The sequence below is a fragment of the Myotis nattereri genome (genome assembly GCF_964212035.1).
Source record: "Myotis nattereri genome assembly, chromosome: 6".
Taxonomy (NCBI): domain Eukaryota; kingdom Metazoa; phylum Chordata; class Mammalia; order Chiroptera; family Vespertilionidae; genus Myotis; species Myotis nattereri.
Window position 1 is genome coordinate 22998970 of NC_138081.1, and position 18551 is coordinate 23017520.

Sequence of the window (18551 nt, forward strand, 5' to 3'; positions counted from 1 at the left end):
TGCTTGAGAGAGTTTAGGTCAGTGTTTTCAAGCCAGGGCTTTATACAGTACTCCAGATTGCTATCTTCTCATGCAAAATTGGAGGATCTAGCAGCATTGGGCCTACATTCCCATGAGGCAACTATCAACTGCAGTTGAGTTGGGGCAGCCTTTAGATGAGCCATGTCCTTTCCCAGCCACCAGAGTCCCTCCCATACTGTTCATTTATATTATACTTTATGTAATAGATTTACATAATAAACCTAATCCCTATAGGTATTTTACTTGGGGGCATCTAGATAATTCATGTACTTTCATAATACCTTTTTTTTTTTTCACTTTTCTAGGAATCCCCCTACCCAGAAGACAAAGACCGCCGATTTGTCTTCTCTTATTTTCTAGCCACTGACATGATCAGTATCTTTGAGCCTCCTATTCGCAATTCTGGTATCATTGGGGGCAAGTACCTTGGCAGAACAAAAGTTGCCAAACCACACTCTCCGCCGGGAAACCCCATCTACTATAGCCCTAGTGACTTCTTCATTGGTGCTGTGATTGATGGTAGGTCTAAACCCAGGTTAGGCTTTCTGACTAGCCAAGTGAGTTAAATTTAAGTAACCCTTGTAAGAGACAAGTGGGCTGCATTCCAGCAGAGACAAAGCTAATATCCTTACACTAGAGGCCCGGTGCACAAAAATTTGTGCACTTGGGGGGAATGGGGGGGTCCCTCAGCCCGGCCTGTGCCCTCTCGCAATCTGGGACCCCTCGGGAGATAACGACCTGCTGGCTTAGGCCTGCTCCCGGGTGGCAGAGGGCAGACCCAATCCCTAGGTGCAGCCCCTGGTCGGGCTCAGAGCAGGGCCGATTGGGGAGTTGGGGCGCCGCCCCGTCATGCACAGAGCAGGGCAGATTGGGAGGTTGTGATGCCACCCTCAGTCACGCTCAGGGTAGGGCCAATTGGGGGGTTGGGGCACCGTCCCCTGTCACACTCAAGGCAGGGTCGATGGGGAGGTTATGGCGCCACCCCGTCACGCATAGAGCAGGGCCAATCGGGGTTGGGGCGCTGCCCCCTGTCACTCACAGAGCAGGGCCCATCAGGGGGTTGGGGCACCGCCCTCTATCGCCCACAGAACAGGGCCAATCAGGGGGTTGGGGTGCCGCCACTCTCACACTCAGGGCAGGGCTGATGGGGAGGTTATGGCTCTACCCCGTCACACAGAGAGCAGGGCCCGTGGGGGGTGGGGGGGGGGTGGGGGAGCTCCCCCCTATCAGGCACAGAGCAGGGCTGCTCAGGGGGTTGGGGCCCCGCCCCCTGTCACACACAGAGCCACAGGGCGATCAGGGGGTTTGGGCGCTGCCCCCTGTCACGCTGATCCCGGTGCCGGGAGGCATATTACCCTTTTACTATATAGGGTAGAGGCCTGGTGCATGGGTGGGGCCGGCTGGTTTGCCCTGAAGGGTGTCCTGGATTAGGGTAGGGGTCCCCACTGGGGTGCCTGGCCAGTCTGGGTGAGGGGCTGAGGGCTGTTTTCAGGCTGGGAGTGACTGAAGTTCCCAACCGCTCCTTTTTTCTTTTTTTTTTTTTAAACTGGGCCAGCTTTACCTTGAGGCTTGGCTCCAGCTCTTAGGCCTGCCTCCGCGGCTGAAAGTAGGTTTCTGGCCTTTGCTTACAATGTTGCGAATCTGCTGGCTGAAGTCCGGCGGTATTTGTTACAATGTTTCTTAAACTGCCTGCTCAGAGGCCTGCAGCCGCAGGCGGGGAACGTTGGTTTCCTCCAACGATCCTCCATCACTGAGGCAAGCAAGCCTCATGTTAGTTTGAAGCTGCCTGGCTGCCAGCCGCCATCTTGGCTGACAGTTAATTTGCATATCTCCCTGATTAGCCAATGAAAAGGGTAGCGGTCGTACGCCAATTACCATGTTTCTCTTTTATTAGTGTAGATATGTGGTCCAATGTCTTAATCTCCTTCCTTCCCAATTAAACTGTGAATTGGTTGCATTTGGGGGAGCAGGGGTATAAATATAGATCCTGAGCTTCCTAACACTGAACAAATGACTGCATATAAGTTTCGAGAGTTTTGAAAGTTCACTGTGCATGCATGTGCATGTCTGTGAATTTGTCATTGGAGGGTCAGTATTTACTCCTGATTGCATGATAAAAGCATAACCAAGGTGAGTGTATCTCTGCCTTCTCCCCAGTGTTTGGCCACCGGTTCATCATCCTGGACACAGACGACTATGTCTTGAGATATATGGAAAGTAACGCTGCCCAGTATTCACCAGAGGCACTCTTGTCGATTCAGAACTATGTTCAAAAGCGAGAAGCTTCTGCACCAAAGTTGGAAAAGTATGTTTGATTGTCTAGGGAGCATTTTGGCTCTGGCACATGTGAGATATTCAGGAAATAGTTCTTGATAAATTGAATGGGTAATCCCATTTTAGATTTTCACCAAGTAGGAGTTATTAGTCATACATAGGGTGCCTGGGCAGCCTGGATGATGGGCTGAAGGCTGTTTGCAGCTGGTCACACCCCCTTCAGGGTGGGGGTCCCCACTGGGGTGCCTGGCCAGCCTGGATGACGGGCTGAAGGCTGTTTGCAGCTGGTCACACCTCCTTCAGGGTGGGGGTCCCCATTGGGGTGCCTGGCCAGTCTGGGTAAGGGCCTGAGAGCCATTTTCAGGCTGGAGGGCAACTTAAGCTCCCAGCCTCTCCTTTTTTTCTTTTTTTTTTTATTCTGGGATTTATTTACCTTCTATAGCTATCACTGGAGCTGAGAGCCTGCTCCAGCTCTGAGGGCTGAAAGCAGGTTTCTGGGTCTGTTTGGCTTCTGTAATTGGAACTCTGTTGCCATCACAGCAGCTCTAAGCTCTGAGGCCGAAGCTGGCTGAAAGCAGGTCTCTGGAGCTTGGTTAGCTTCTATAATTGCAACATAGTTTCTTAGAGTGCAGCTCAGAGGCTGGCAGCGCAGGCCGGGAACATTGGCTTCCTCCATCACTGGAGCAAGCAAGCCTCCTGTTCACTTCAGCTGCGTGGCTGCCGGCCGCCATCTTGGTTGGCAGTTAATTTGCATATCCTGCTGATTAGCCAATGGGAAGGGTGTCTGGGTTATGGTCAATTTGCATGTTTCTCTTTTATTAGATAGGACTAGAGGCCCAGTGCACAAAAATTTGTGCACTCGGTGGGGTGGGGGGAGGTCCCTCAGCCCGGCCTGTACCCTCCCACAGTCTGGGACCCCTCGGGGGATGACCATCTGCTGGCTGAGGCCTGCTCCCCAGGGGATTGGTCCTAAGCTGGCAATCAAACATCCCTCTGGCAGCCCGGCAGCCCTGGGGGTATGTCCACTTGCCAGCGGGGAGCAGACCTAAGCTGCAGTCGGACATCCTTAGCGCTGCTGAGGAGGCAGGAGAGGCTCCCACCACCACCGCTGTACTGGCAGTTATCAGCCTGACTTGTGGCTGAGCAGAGCTCCTCCATGTGGGAGCTCACTGACCACCAGAGGGCAGCTCCTTCATTGAGCTTCTGCCCCCTGGTGGTGTGTGTCATAGCGACCAATCAGTCCCAGTCTTTCTGCTGTTAGGGTCAGTTTGCATATTACCCTTTTGCTATATAGGATAGAGGCCTGGTGCACCGGTGGGGGCCAGCTGGTTTGCCCTGAATGGTGTCTCCACTGAGGTGCCTGGCCAGCCTGGATGAGGGGCTGAGGGCTGTTTTCAGGCTGCCTGCACCCCCTTTAGGGTGGGGGTCCCCACTGGGGTGCCTGGCCAGTCTGGATGAAGGGCTGAGGGCCGTTTTCAGGCGGGCCAAGCCTGCAACTGAAGCTCCCAGTCTCTCCTTTCTTTCTTTTTTTTTTTTTAATTCTGGGATTTATTTACCTTCTGTAATTGAAACTTTGTTGCGGCTCCAGCTCCAAGGCCGGCTGGCTGAAAGCAGGTTTCTGGGTTTATTTAGCTTCTATAATTGCAACATTGTTGTTTAGAGTGCAGCGCTCAGAGCTGGGCCACGGCAGGCGGGAACCTTGGCTTCCTCCATCACTGGAGCAAGCAAGCCTCCTGTTCGCTTCAGCTGCCTGGCTGCTGGCCGCCATCAATGGGAAGTGTAGCGGAGGTATGGTTAATTACCATGTTTGTCTATTATTAGATAGGATATTCTAGAGGCCCATTGCACGAAATTTGTGCAAGGGGCTTGGCCCTTGCAGCTGCGGAAGCTTGCCTTGGACCTCGCAGCCCCAGCTTTGTCTGGAAGGTCATCTAGTTGTCTGGTCTAATTAGCATATTACACTTTTATTATTATAGACTAGAGTCCTTGTGCTTGAAATTCATGAACAGAGGGGGGTGTGTCCCCCTCAGCCCGGCCTGCACCCTCTCACAATATGGGAACTCTCATGTAGGGTCCCTAGGCCTGGCCAGCGATCAGGGCCTATCGGGGCTTTCCTTGCCCTGGCTGCCAGCAGCTGGCTCCACCCCCGCTGCTGCCACTGCTTGCCATCTGTGTGGTGCTAGCCCGCCTCCCCCGCCACCTGTCGCCTTCCTCTGCAGGCAACAGGTGTGGGGTGCGATTGCTTTGCTGGCCTGGGCCTCCCTCTGTGGGGCGATTGATGGCGGGGCTCTGTGATCGATGGCTCCGTGGAGGGAGGCCCTGCCAACCCACTGCAGCGCCACCGGCAGGTAGCCTGAGTCTCCCTCTTTGGGGCAGTTGTGGAGCCCCTCCCCCCCCCCCCCCCCCCGATCGATCGCCCTGCTGGACAGTGGCCTAGGCCTCCCACTGTGGGGTGATCGTGGGGTGATGGTGGGGCCCCCCAACCAATCACATTGCATCTGCTTTGGCTGGCCTGGTGCCAGTGTGTGTCATAGCATGGTTATCTGGAAGGTCATCCGACGGTCGTTCTGCTGTTCGGGGTCGTTCGGTTGATTTGCATATTATAATTTTATTATTACAGATAATAATATAAGTACATAATACTTCTAGTATTATCATGTTTTATTTCTTTGCTGCATTTTCACCTTTGTTGGTCAGTTCTCTGTAAAACATCATGTGGGTTTATCACTGAGAGACAAGGAGGCAACTTAGCTGCACAATTGCTAAGTGTGAACTGAAAAACAGGTGCCCAGCGACCAGTCAGAGAGGCTCTGGAAGAAGTGTTGTGATGGCCACTGGTCATGATATGCACCTGTTATTTCTGTGGTGATTTAGTAGGCTGACAACCTGACAGTGAGTTTGCACTTGTTGCAGTTACTCACAGCTAATAAACTGCGGTGACTGAAATTTGAACCATGTTGTTGAGAGGCTGGGCTATTTAAACAGTGGCAACTGAAATTTGTGCACATTGGAACTATGCAAAGTGAAACTCACCTGTATATGAAGAAAGACAGAATAATTTTGTCCACTGGGGAATGTAGCAATGTAGGGGACATCCAGGACTTTTATAAAAAGTTTCAGTTGAATGGGAGGGTGAGAAAACCTGATTGGAGTGGATTTAAGAGGGAAGGGGGAAGAGAGGAATTCAAGAATGGAAGGATAGACAAATATTTTGAGGAAGCTTGATGCAAAGGACAACAGAAATGGAGTAGTAGCTGGTGGAAGAAGAGTTAAGAGAAGAGTTCTGTTTTTAAAATAGCATGTTTGTATGTGAATGGGAATGATTCTGTGGAGAGGGAAAGACATAGACAACTGTGTATGAGAGAGGGGGGATTTGTGGAGTATGTGAGAGAGGGTGGAGCTCAGTACACAGGTGGAGGAACTGGTTTTAAAGAGAAGCACTAGCCATCTCTGGCAGTTCTCAAACTTTTTGGTCTCAGGACACCAATATACTCTTAAAAATTATTCAGAACCTGAAAGGGTTTTTGCTTATGTGGTTTATATCTATTAAATATACCATGTTAGGAATTATATCTGACATTTAAAATATTAATGTTTTAAAAACAATAATAAACTCATTTCATTTTAATGTAAATAACACGATTTTCTGAAAAATGACTATATTCTCCCAAACAAAAAAATTCAGTGAAAAGAGTAGCACTGTTTTATAAATTATTTTGCAAGTGTCTTTAATATCTGACTTTTTTAATAGAAGACAGCTCTATTTTCATCTGCTTCTGTGATGAGCCTACTGCAATGTCATTGATCATGTAACCTTTGGAAAATTCCACTGTGCATTTTTGAGAAAATGCGTAAAAAAGCAAATAATGTTTTAGTATTATTATGAAAATAGTTTTGACCTCACAGACCCCCCTCCACCCCCCGCCCCAGCCAAGGGTCTCAGGAACCTCCAGATGTTCTGGGATTGCTCTTTGAAACCTTGATCTGTGGTAACAGGAAGGCGGAGTGTATGGGTACAGATGCTGGTAGGTGGGTAGATATGGTTGAGGGGTTTTGCTGGTTGTGTTCTCAATGTAGTTATAGAGTAAGAAGAATGAGGTTGGGGAGATATTGGAGGTTTCAGGAGAGAGGAAGGTTGTGAAATGCTCTAATCTATTGACTAAATAAATATAAAAAGTAAATATATCACATTTTTAAAATCTGTACTAAGAAAGAAAACACAACAGTTATAATTGTAATTCACCAACAGTTAAAAACTACATGCTAAATTCAGAAATGTGGAAAAAAATGTCTCAGGACTGATGAAATATGGCAGCTCCAGGGAAAGTGGGAGGTGAGTGGACTGGGGAAGCATGGTTTGGTGGTGGCAGCATTAAGGGCAGAGTTGAGGTTCATGGTTGTACATTTAATTCAACTACTTTTCAGAATTCTTTTCTGTAATTTTTTCATGTCTATGCAAGTACCGACGACACTGGTAAGCTTCCTCCTTTGGCGTACTACCAGTAGGATTTTTAAAATTTTTGCTCTGGGTTAGTAATGATAAAAAGATGGTGCTAAGGCACTTGAAATGAGATACCAATACAGATAAAGAGAAATCAAGTTCTGGGTTAGGTCTGTTGCTATCCTTATTCTGATCCTCACTTTCTCTCCTCCCCTGCTCCTGTGATGACTCAGAGAGAGAGAGAGAAAAATGCTTGGAATCCAGGTGGCAGGCCTTCCGTGCCTTCCAGCCATTCTGTCTTTGGCTTCTAACTCCTCCCATCTGGTAAAGAATCCATCCACTACCTGGAAGGAAACACAAATCCTTTATTTGACTCATCATTGAAAGGGGCATCCCCAGTACTTGCCAGGCCTAAGTCTTTTTATATCAAGTGCCAATTACAGGATGGTGAAATTGGGAGTTAGCCATTTTCTCTTTCTGAGCCAGAAAATTAAAACAGTGCATAGGTGTCCTACTGGTTTTACTCTGTGCTTAGAGCATGGTCTGTGGACCGAAGAGTGGGGGTTTCAATTCCCTTCAAGGGCACTTACCTATTGCTGGCTCTATCCCTGCCCCAGTTGGGACACCTGCAAGAGGCAACCAATCCATGTGTCTCTCTCACATGGATGTTTCTCTCTCTCTGTCTCTCCCCCTCCCTTCCACTCTCTCTAAAAATCAATGGAAAAAATATCCCCAGGTGAGAATTTAAAAAACAAAAAATAATGCATAGGTAATTATTGACTTCCTCTGAAGTTCTTTTTGGGTTTTGGGCCCTCATTGCAATACACTGAACGCAGATTTGCAGATAACCCATCTATGGGGAATCTACATGTATGAATAGCATGAAAAGACACATGTTCATATATATTATTCTTGTTCTGTTAGCATGCCCGGTTGTGCTCTTCAGCTTCAAGAGGGCCTTCCCACCCCTGCTCAAGGATCCTTTCAAAACCCTCTTTTTCACTTCCAGCCATCTTTCCCATATAGACATTTCCAAATATTCTCATTTCTTTAAGCCCCAAGATCTTCCACATAGTGTCTGGCACACAGGAGGCAAACAATGCCCATTCCCCTCTTTCTCTCAATCACAGCAGAGTTCCACTGGCCTTAATGTGAGACCTTAGAGATACCATATTCAATTAGCCGCTAATTTCTTTTCATTTTATTCTACAGCTAGAGTCCTGGTGCATGACTTTGTGCATGGGTGGGGTCCAGCCAGCCTGCCCCGATGGGGGCCCATCTGGCCGGGCTGGCAGAGGGTAGGGGCCACAGGTGGTTGGCCAGCCAGCCCTGCCCGGGATCAGGGTGTTGGGGGCTGATCAGGAGCCGGGCAGCCCAGGGTGGGCAGCTGATAGGGGCCCAAATCAGGCTGGTTGGCTGTCGCAGTGCATGTCATAGCCACCGTTCATTCCGGTTGTTTTGGTCGTTCTGCCTTTCCGGTCGCTGTGTGTGTGTGTGTGTGTGTGTGTGTGTGTGTATCTTGCCTCTGACTTCTCCTTTTCATTCTCACCACCATTTCCTAATGTAAAGAACTCAATCAGTCTGCACATAATAACAATAGCCATAACAACAGAAGCAGACTAGAAATTAGTTAAGCCAGTGGAGTTATATGTTTCTTCTGGAACACAATGTCTGGAGGTGAGCAGTCCAAAGCTGGCATGGTGGTTCTACAACCGAGACCTGACTTTTTCTCTCTTCTCTGACATCCTGAGCAAGTAGCTTTTGTCCATATGCTCTTTCATTCTGTGGACACAAAGTGAACGTTCCATTTCCAGCACTGCATCTGTATTCCAGTTAGGAGGAAGAGGAAGACAAAGGGGAAAAGACCAAACAGCCAGTCTCATCATGTCTTTCCTGTTTTTAAAGGGCTTATCTAGAAGCCCCACCTAGCAACTTCTGCTTGCAGCTCATTGTCTGGGCTGTGTCACATGACCACTCCTAATTGCTGCTCAAACAAAAGAAGAGCTCTATTAGGAAGGAGGAGAGGATGAATATGGGACAGGTAACCCCCAACGTCTGCCATACTCCCATCATTGCTTACCTATGCTTCCACAATGTCTCCTAACTCACCTTCCCACCTCCATTCTCTACCTTCGTCCATTTCACACACTGTTACCAAACCAGTCATCCTAGAATTTAGCTTCAAACCTATCACAGTAGCCCCTACCCACCAACTTTATTGAGGTATAATTGACAAATAAAATTGTGTATATTTAAAGTACACAAGATTCTACACATACATTGTGAAATGATTACCACAATCAATTAACCCACCTATCATGTCACATAGTAACCACTTATTATGTCACACAAATGGTAGAATATTTAAGATCTACTCTCTTAGTAAATTTCAAGTATACAGCACAGTATTATTATAAGTACTATACTATACATTAGATTCCCCAGAACTTTTCATTTCATAACTGAGTTTGTACCCTTTGGCCAACATACCCCTTATTCTCCAACCCCTAGCCCCTGGCAACCATATTTCTACTCTCTGTTTCTATAAGGTTGACTTTTAAAAGATTTCACACATAAATGCGATCATACAGTATTTGTCTTTCTCTCTTTGTGCTATTTCACTAAGTATATGTCCTTTAGGTTCATTCATGTCTCAAACGGTAGGATTTTCTTTTTTATGGCAAATAATACTCCATTACATTTTACATATTCCATTATATATATCTATATCTGTATATACAGATATAGATACAGATATAGATCTATATGTACATATATATAGATATAGATATTCCATATATTTCATTATGTAGATAGCCAGTTTTTCCACCACCATTCATTGAAGAGACTGTTCTTGATCCATTGTATATTATTCTTGGTTGCCTTGTCAAAGGTTTGTTTACCATATATGCATGGGTTTATTTTGGGGCTCTCTATTCTGCTCCATTGGTTTATGTGTCTGTTTTTATGCCAGTACCATACTGTTTTGAATACTATAACTTATTATATAGTTTGAAACCAGGCACTGTGATATCTCCAGCTTTGTTCTTTTTCAACATCACTTTGTCTAGTTGGAGTCTTTTATGGTTCCATATGAATTTGTTTTTGTTTTTTAATTTCTGTAAAAAATCCCATTGGAATTTTGATAGGGGTTGTATTAAATTTGTGGATTACTTTGGGTATTATGGGTATTTTAACAATATTAATTCTGCCAACCCAGGAACACAGTCTTCTTCCATTTCTTTCATTAATGTCTTATTTTTGGTGCACAGGTCTTTCACCTCCTTTGTTAAATGTAATCCTAAGTATTTTATTGTTTTAGAAGCTATTGTGAATGGGATTATTTTCTTAATTTCTCTTTACTGATTTATGTATGTTGATTTTTTGTATCCAGGAATTTTACTGAATATGTTGACTACTTCTAACAGGTTTTTTAGTGGCATCTTGAGGTTTTCTACATATAAGATCCTGTCATCTGCAAACAGATAGTTTTACTTTTCCCTTTCCTATTTGGATATATTTTATTTACTTTTTGCCTGATTGCTCTTGTTCGGTCTGTGTTGAATAGAGGTGGTGAGAGTGGGCATGCTTGTCTTGTTCACTGTGAGGTGTGATGCTAGCTGTGGGCTTGTCATATATGGCCTCTATAAGGCTGAGCTACATTCCTTCTATACCTGATTTGTTGAGAGCTTTTATCATGAAAAGATGTTAGGTTTTGTCAAGTGCTTTTTATGTATCTATTGAGATAATTATGCTTTTTACCCTATATTCTATTAATGTGATATATTACATTTATTGATTTGTATATGTTGAACCATCCATCCTTGATACAAAGGATAAATCCTACTCATCCTAGTGTATTGTCGAATTAAGGTTGCTACTATTTTATTGAGGATATTTACATCTGTGTTCACCAGGGATACTGGCCTGAATTTTTTTTTTCTTGTAGCATCTTTGTCCTTAGTATCAACTGGCCTTGTATTATGAATTTAAGAGTGTTCCCTCCACTTCACTTTTTTTTGGAAGAGTTTGAGAATGCTTGCTATTAATTCTTATTAAAATGTTGGTAGAATTCACCAATGAAACCATCTGGTCCTGGATTTTTCTTTTTTGGGAGACTTTTGGTTACTGATTCAATCTCCTACTTGTTATGGCTTATTCAGATTTCCTATTTCTTGATGATTCAATCTTTTTAAGTTGTATGTTTCTAGGAACTTTTTGTTTGGTTTATTTCTAGAAATTTAGCCATTTCTTTTAGGTTATCCATTTGTTGATGTATGATTGTTCATAATAGTCTCTTTTATCCTTTGTATAACCGCTAGCAGTTATAATGTTTCCTCTTTCATTTTTGAGTCTTTTCTCTTTCCTTAATTTGTGTAGCTAAAAGTATGTCATTTTTTGTTATCTTTAAAAAAAAAAAGATAAGACCTCTTAGTTTTATTGATCTTACTACCATTTTTCTAGTCTCTATTTCATTTATTTCTGCTTTGATTTTATTATTTGCTTCCTTCTGCTAATTTTACAACTGTACCATCATGTTCAAAGGAAATAAAAATCTGGCTCTTGCTTATCCTGGTTGTGATTTGAAAGGATAGACCTTTTTCCTAACGTTCTGGGCTTCTGATCTCTCTTCATTTCAGGAAGTGCTGATCCTGAACTTCTCAATCCATCACATAGAGCAGTCTCTTAGCTTTCATAGATAATCTTGCACAAAACTTAAGAGTGAATTGGAGAGAGAGTGTTCAAGTATGAGAGACCCCTGACTGCATAGCTATAGAGAAATATTTTTAAAACTCAGACATTTATTTTTAGATGATGTCATGTGGATGAAGTAGATCATGCGACTCCCACAAACAAGGCACTTGGGATGGTGGCGGTGTTAGATTTGGCTCTGACGGCGGCCAGGGAGGCTGAGCTTCAGTGCAGACGCTGCCCCTGGTAGGCTGTCCTGAGGCAGAGGTCACCCACCAGCCAGCCACTGCGGGCCAGTGTTCAGCGATTGGTCAGCTCTGTGTCGAAGCTGTTTGCCATTAAAAGTTTCCTGGACTGCACCAAGTGAGAACTTTGGTCACTGAGATAAGAGTAGCCAAGAGTAAATTCCATAGCCCATCATTTCCTTCCTTCCTCCACAGAAAAGTAACGGGAGTGGATCCAAGCATGCAGGAACTGGAGGCATTAATAGACAGAATCCAGAAGCAAGTGAAAGACCATCCCTGCAGAGATAACATTCGAGAGGCATTCCAAGTTTATGACAAGGAGGCGACAGGATTCGTGGACAAAGAGGTGTTCTTTAAAATCTGTAGCACTCTCAACGTCCCAGTTGATGATTCCTTGACTAAGGAGGTCAGTATGAGTTCTTTTCCCAGGTAATTGCAAGGCCGCGCACCGTTCATTCTCTCTTAAAGACAATTAAATATGTATTTCGTTTTAACTGGGGAAGATCTAGGGTGTTCAAGTCAGGTCTCCTGTTCAGTCCTGATTATGGTTTTCCCTTGATTCATTGGCTTTCTGTTCTCATTACTGTTGCAAGGCATCTGTAGGTGGTGTGGCTAGGCAGCAGAGAGGCTAATAAGACATTTTGGGGCTGAAGGAGGGCAGCAGAGGTGGTCCTGGAGGGGCGGCCACCCAGGGCAACTCACAGACACTGGGCTGAGCGGGTTGGTGGGCAGCCAGTAGCATCCTTCACAGCGAGAAGTACGTTAGCCCATCTGGAGGACTAGCATGGAAGAAGGCGTGGCTGCTGCCCAGGGACAGCAGTCAGTGGGGGCATCTGTCAGGAGGGGCCCCATGGCGACATGGACATTCTCCTCTTAGAAATGTTCATGAGTTGAGGAGAGCATTTCATGCCTTTTCCCCTTATAGACCCCTTTAGCCAGATCCCTAGAAGTCAGACAAAATTTTTCCCACCTTGCCAATGACTGTGACTTACTGTCATTGAGACATTCTCATTGATTAAGAAGACTGAGATGCTATAGACCTTAAAGATCTTTTAGCAAAAAGGAATGTTCAGAGGTAAGATTCATTTGGGGAGGGCTTTTGCTTAGGGCTAAAGTGACTAGGTTGGAGACGAGGATATTTTGTAGGCAGGGACATTAGCTAGGAGTGGAGGAGACAGAAAGAAAGGTATTTGTTCCCATGGGCCAAAGCCCATTTAGCTTCCCAAAGCTCAGATTGACAGCATCCCCAGATTTTAAGTCATGTGTATTATGTGTGAGCTGACATGAGAGAGAGGCATTGCAGTCTGTGAGAGCGGGACAGGGAAGGTGGGTGGGGTGGATTTGCACGTGTCTTATGAAAGCAACCACCGCAAGTCAGTCTACTATCACTCACAACTGAGTTTCAGGGGACAGGTTTGGGCAGTGACATAGCTAGATTTTTCTATTAGACTGCCATAACACCAACTCGCTATTTTGAGTCTTACTCTGCACAGACTGGGTGGACAAAGTCTTGTCTTTGAATATAAAAACAATAAAAATTGCTTTTTTTAATAATTGAAAGTGATAGTGCCCTTAAAAATGCAAATATTGGTTCTGAAATCTTGGCCAGGCCATTTACTCCACCTGAGGTTTGATTTTACTAACTGTGAGAGGGGGTAATATCCGACCATGCACTGGGTTCACAGGAGCACTTCAGAACCAACTGAGGGTGTACAAGCTGCACTGGTTGCAAAGGTGGGATCAGTGTTGATAGGGCCCTGCAGTGACGCAGCAGGCAGCCCTCATGTCTGTCCCACCTGCTCTCTGTCTCCCCTGCAGTTAATCAGGATGTGCTCTCACGGAGAAGACAAGATCAACTACTACAACTTTGTCCGGGCTTTCTCAAACTGACCAGGCTGAGGAGAGGGCGCACTGGTGTTTTGAGGTTGGACCTCACTTTGAAATATACCTTGTACTCTTTGTAGAGGCTTGAAAGTATATCAAGCCTTTGAAAGTATATTCCTTTCTCTTTTGTTTCTTATATTTCACTACTTCTGAAGTCTAAGTTAGATTGCATCTTGTAAGAAGATTGGTGCCTTATTGAGGGAGGTAGAGATGGGGGTGTTGTGATGGTTAACTTTATGTGTCGAGCTGACTGGGCCTTGGGGAACCTAGATCTTTGGTCAAATGTTATTCCTGGGTGTCTGTGAGGGTGTTTCTGGGTGGGATGAACATTTGAGTTGGTGGACTGAGTAAAGCAGGCTGCCCTCCCAGTGTGGGTGGGCCTCTTCCAACTCATTAAAGGTCTAAATAGAACAAAAGGCTGACCTTCGCGAGTAAGAGTGAATTCCTCCTGCATGCCTTCAAACTGCAACATCAGTGTTCTCCTGCCTTCTGACTCAAACATTAGAAAGCCTGCTGGCCTTCAGACTGGAACCACACCGTCAGCTCTCACGCTCTTCTTGTTGACCAACTGTAATCACGTGAACCATTCCCTATAATAAAGCTCATTCTTTCTATATCGATCCCATTGTTTCTGTTTCTCTAGAGAACCTTGACTAATACAGGTGTACAATGAGTAAGAGCAGAAGAAAAGATAGAATTGGCTAGGAGAAGCATCATTTGGGGTTTTGAAAATAAGCACACAGCACTGGTATTGCTTCTCGGCCAATGCCTGCTCCCCACCTGCCTGCTTGCCCCAAGATTACAGGGAAATACACCACATGCTTTTGTGAGATGGTGGGTGGCTTGCAGATTTAAGGCTAGTAAAATCTGCCTTTGTATGAATATTGGCTTGTGAGTTACCACTTTTCAGGCCCTAGGTCTATACTTTATACCACCAGGGGGCCTTGAAAATACCATCTAATTAAGGGTTCACATGAATGTGTCAAATTCATCTATAGGTTTGGAGGGGATCTGGGACTAGCTGGTAAAAAAGACGTTTCTAAACGTTTCGAGAATTGAGGGTCCCTTGGATGCGTGACTCCTGAATATCCTGCTGGCATGTATGTTCATGAAAAAAGATTAATCTATTGAATACTTTATTTGTACCATGGACTTAGCATTCACGGTCCCTTCATCTTACCACTCCCACTCCCTGCAAAAACAAGCAAGCAAACCAACCAACCCCAAACGGTAGAGCACAGGGGAGCAAACAGCTCAGAATGGTTACCTGCCTTTCCACTCTACTGCCCTGCCTCCCCCTCCTCCGCTTCCGGAAAGCCTTCACCGCTCGACCGCCAGATCTGCGGTCTCAGACCCTGTACCCTTCCTCCACCTGGTTCAGGGACACCAAAAGCTGGAGGTCACCTAGCTTCTCATGGCAGAGCAGGACTGCAACCTGAGTCTGCACCAGAGCTTGCCCTCCACCAGCACCTCTCCTGCGCCTCAGGCAACGGTTCCTTGTTTAATTCTCATTCCCTGTGGTGTCTGTGGCTAAGGGCCACTGTAACTGCACTCCTGTCCTGAGCTCCCTCTGAAGATGGTCTGGAAAACACAGCAGACAGCTGCAGGCAGTAGACCATCTGCCCGACACCAGCAGTCCCACTGCCCACATGATCACGAATACTTGGGCATGTGTTCACTACCAGCACAAATACTGGGTGGCTTTTACTTAACTCCGTCTTCTCCAGCCAAACGTCATAACGCAGCAGACATCAAGCTCGGTGCGCTTTCTCTGTGAAGCTTCCTACCCACAAACCCAGGTCGAGACCACGCCTTTCCACTCCGTACCTTACTGTTACAGACACTAATACAAATGATGCTGTTATTCAATATAATCATCTTCCTCTTCCAATTCCCCAATCCATGTGACACAACAAACATATAGCACAAGATATACAAGAAATGGCTAATAAGAGTGAAAACTATTAGAAATTAGACTAAAATGGACACACTCATTTTTTCAAGTAAAAGCAAAGGTAAACATCCTGATCAAAAAGTAATATAAGGAATTGTACCAGAGACAATTAGACTGATAATTCTATGCCTTTTTATTCAGTTATTTCAAAAATATTTGCTGATCATTTTTTTCAAAATGTACATTTAAAAAATCCATACAAAACTGTAATTGTTTTCAAACCAGACAGAAACAGTGGAAAAGGGTTTTGAAAAAAGTTCACTGAAAGTAAAAAGCCCCCCCCCTCCAAAAAAAAAACAAAAAAACACAACAAAAAAACTAGAACCTTTTACATGAGCATAAATACGGCAGGCACAAAATTTCCTTGAGTTCCTTGCTGAAATTTGGTCCATAACATGAACAGGCCAAAGTAGAAAAACAGACACTTTTGTCCACATTTGCATTGTGAGTTGCCCAGGGCACCAGCAGCCTCGGCTTATCCTTCAGATGTTTATTAAACAAGAGGAACTGGAAAATGAGGTTTAGTCTCATCCATAAACACTTGAATCTGTACCCAAGGAAGTGGTGGCACTTCCAAGCACAGGTGGCGCCTGCCAGGTGAACAAGGCTGTCCAGCCGTGGCTGACTCAGAAAATCGCCACGTGAGCAAGAAACTCGAAGCTTCCAGGCAGAGTGACGGCGATACCTCGGTGTCCCAGATCTTATTCTCAGACACTGACTTATTAATGCCCCTTCATGAGGATAGTTTTTTTCCTTTTCAACAGATTATACAAAAATTATATGGACTTCTAAGATGATGCTACAATGTTCTACTAGAGTGCCACAGAAACCCAGCCAGGATAACGAGAATGACAGCAACAAAGGGAAAGTGGCTACCAGTTCTGTAGGGGGGCGACGACTGCCCCTCCCGTGGGTCCCTTCCCTTCCCAATCGCAGGGCGTTGTAAGGGACAGCAAGGCCTGTGGACTGACCACTGGCTGGGAGGGTTATTGCACAACCCGGGAGAGCAAGGGAAAGGCAGGCAGGCTTGGGGGGTGGTGGGAGAGGGTAGCTGCTAACACAAGGTAACACTGAATTAGGAGCTGGAAGAAGTTCTGCAACAGCCGACCTAGACCCATTGTCCAATGGGGATGCGAGTTAACAACCGTGACTGCAAAGTAAACACCTTTGTCATATACACTTTGGGTTGAATGGGACGCAAAAAAGACCAGAAGAGGTTTTAGCAAGGTACCCTTCTTTATAATCTGGGGGGTGGCGGGAGACAGACTGGAAGAGCCGGTCTCACCATGTTGGGGCCAAAGACATACATGGGCTTAGTGCCCCTGCCCTCTGGGCTTCCCTTCACAGGTATGAACAGGTGGGAGGCACAGGTGCCTGCAATGGGCCTCCCCTGGCTTCCCAGCCACCCAGGCCCGAAAACCAACTCCAGCGAGAAACAAAAAACAAAACTGAATAGACCCCAGACCCTAACACAATGAGGCGGGGGAGGTTGAGACAAAGGAGGCAAAACTCTCACAATCAGTATCCCTTTTACATGTGAATGCCCCGGGGCCAATTCCTGGGCTGCTCCTGACAAACAGCCCGGGCCCTGGCTCGGGGGAGGGGGGCCAGGACCACACGGCAAGTAAGGCACTTCTTACAGAAACAGGAATCTGCTGAGGAAACTCATGTGCAGCCCAACAGGCTACCTGGAGCCAGTGGGCCAGCGCTTTTCTGAGGCCTCCATAGAAAGGTTGTGGGGCGTGGGGACACAAGGCAGCAAGTGGGTCCTCTTCAGATCTTTGGGGAGGAAACGGGTAAAGAGTGAGAAGTTGGTAAGGCCTTCCTCACGGGCCAACACAGGCGGGAGAGGGATTCTATTTAGGCTCCAAGCCATCCGACAATGACCCACGTCTGCAGTTGTGCCAAAGTGCCTCCTGACAGACGGGGCTGTGAGCTGGGAGGGCAGGAGCGGGAAGGACCACACCGCTATCTGACTCTCAACACCCTCTCCAAGAAACAGCAGAGGCCTGTGCAGAACAGGAGTGGATGTCCGATCACAGCCGAGGTCTTAGGCAGGGAGGGAGTCACACCCTGGCCTCCCTGCCCTCTCACCAGGCCTGGGAAACCACCTGGTCAGGCTGAAGCCTGCGAAAGAAATCCAAACCAGTCCCCAGCCCCCAGCCAGACACCTCAAATTACAAAGGCCTCTTGGGAGGGGCTGCTCTGCCCCTACTTTATTCACCACTTAGCCAAAGGTCGAGGGGACTGAGGAGGGTCCCTCAGGAAGGCCCAGCAGCACACGCCCTGGGGCAGCACCCCGGGCTTCAGGGCGCCCAGGTCCGAGGGGCTGAGTGTGCAGAGGCTGGAGCACAGATGACTGTTTTGGTTTCTGAAATGTGACTGCAGACAAATGGAAAAGGTTCTCTGGGCAACCACTTCGCTCTGGTGGCCCAGACACTCAGGGTTAGAGCAGACTGGAGGGAACAGCAGCCCTGCCCCGCCCCACCCCCCCCCCTCCCGCTCAGCCTGCCTCTGCCCCAGGCCTGCCCCACCTGCGCAGGGACACGTGCAGCTTATTAACAGTGCAGCTCCCAGCCTGGGTGGTAAGAAGTCTCCCACCACGGAGCTCCAAGGAGGGGGCGCAGCCCGATCCTCCATCCCACCAGTGCGGCCTCCCTGCTCTCTCCTGCCTCCAGCTGCCTGGGGGCCGCCTCCACCTCATGGGGCCACTCAGAGAGGTGGAGGGGCCGCGGCTGCTGAGGTAGACTGGCCTGTGCCCTCCTGCTCTGGTGGGTGATGTGGAGCTGGCCTCCCCAACGTGGGGTGTCTGATAGGACCCCCACAGAGGGTGTGGTACGCTGGGAACAGAAGAGAGAGTTTAAGACGGAAAGAAGAGCCAAAGTGGCCAGATCAGGACGAGCCCGCCCAGCGAGCTCACAGGATGAGGTGGGACTGAGTTGTTTAGCCCCTGGCAACATGGTTTGGGCCACTGCCAAAGACCTGGCTCTGCTCTGAAAGAAATGTGCCAGGGACCAGTGGGGTGACAAAGCTCCCCACA

At 46.8% G+C, this 18551-nt stretch overlaps 1 protein-coding gene across 1 annotated transcript in view; it reads left to right on the plus strand.

Annotated features, from left to right (window-relative positions):
- EFHC1 (EF-hand domain containing 1) overlaps positions 1-14177 on the plus strand; it is a 66416-nt gene extending 52239 nt beyond the window's left edge. The window contains exons 8-11 of the mRNA XM_081094835.1: positions 327-540; positions 2179-2326; positions 11869-12079; positions 13492-14177. Of these exons, the coding sequence (XP_080950961.1) occupies positions 327-540; positions 2179-2326; positions 11869-12079; positions 13492-13563 (645 nt within the window). The 3' untranslated portion in view covers positions 13564-14177. The remainder of the gene's footprint in view (positions 1-326; positions 541-2178; positions 2327-11868; positions 12080-13491) is intronic.
- The last annotated feature ends 4374 nt before the right edge of the window (positions 14178-18551 follow it).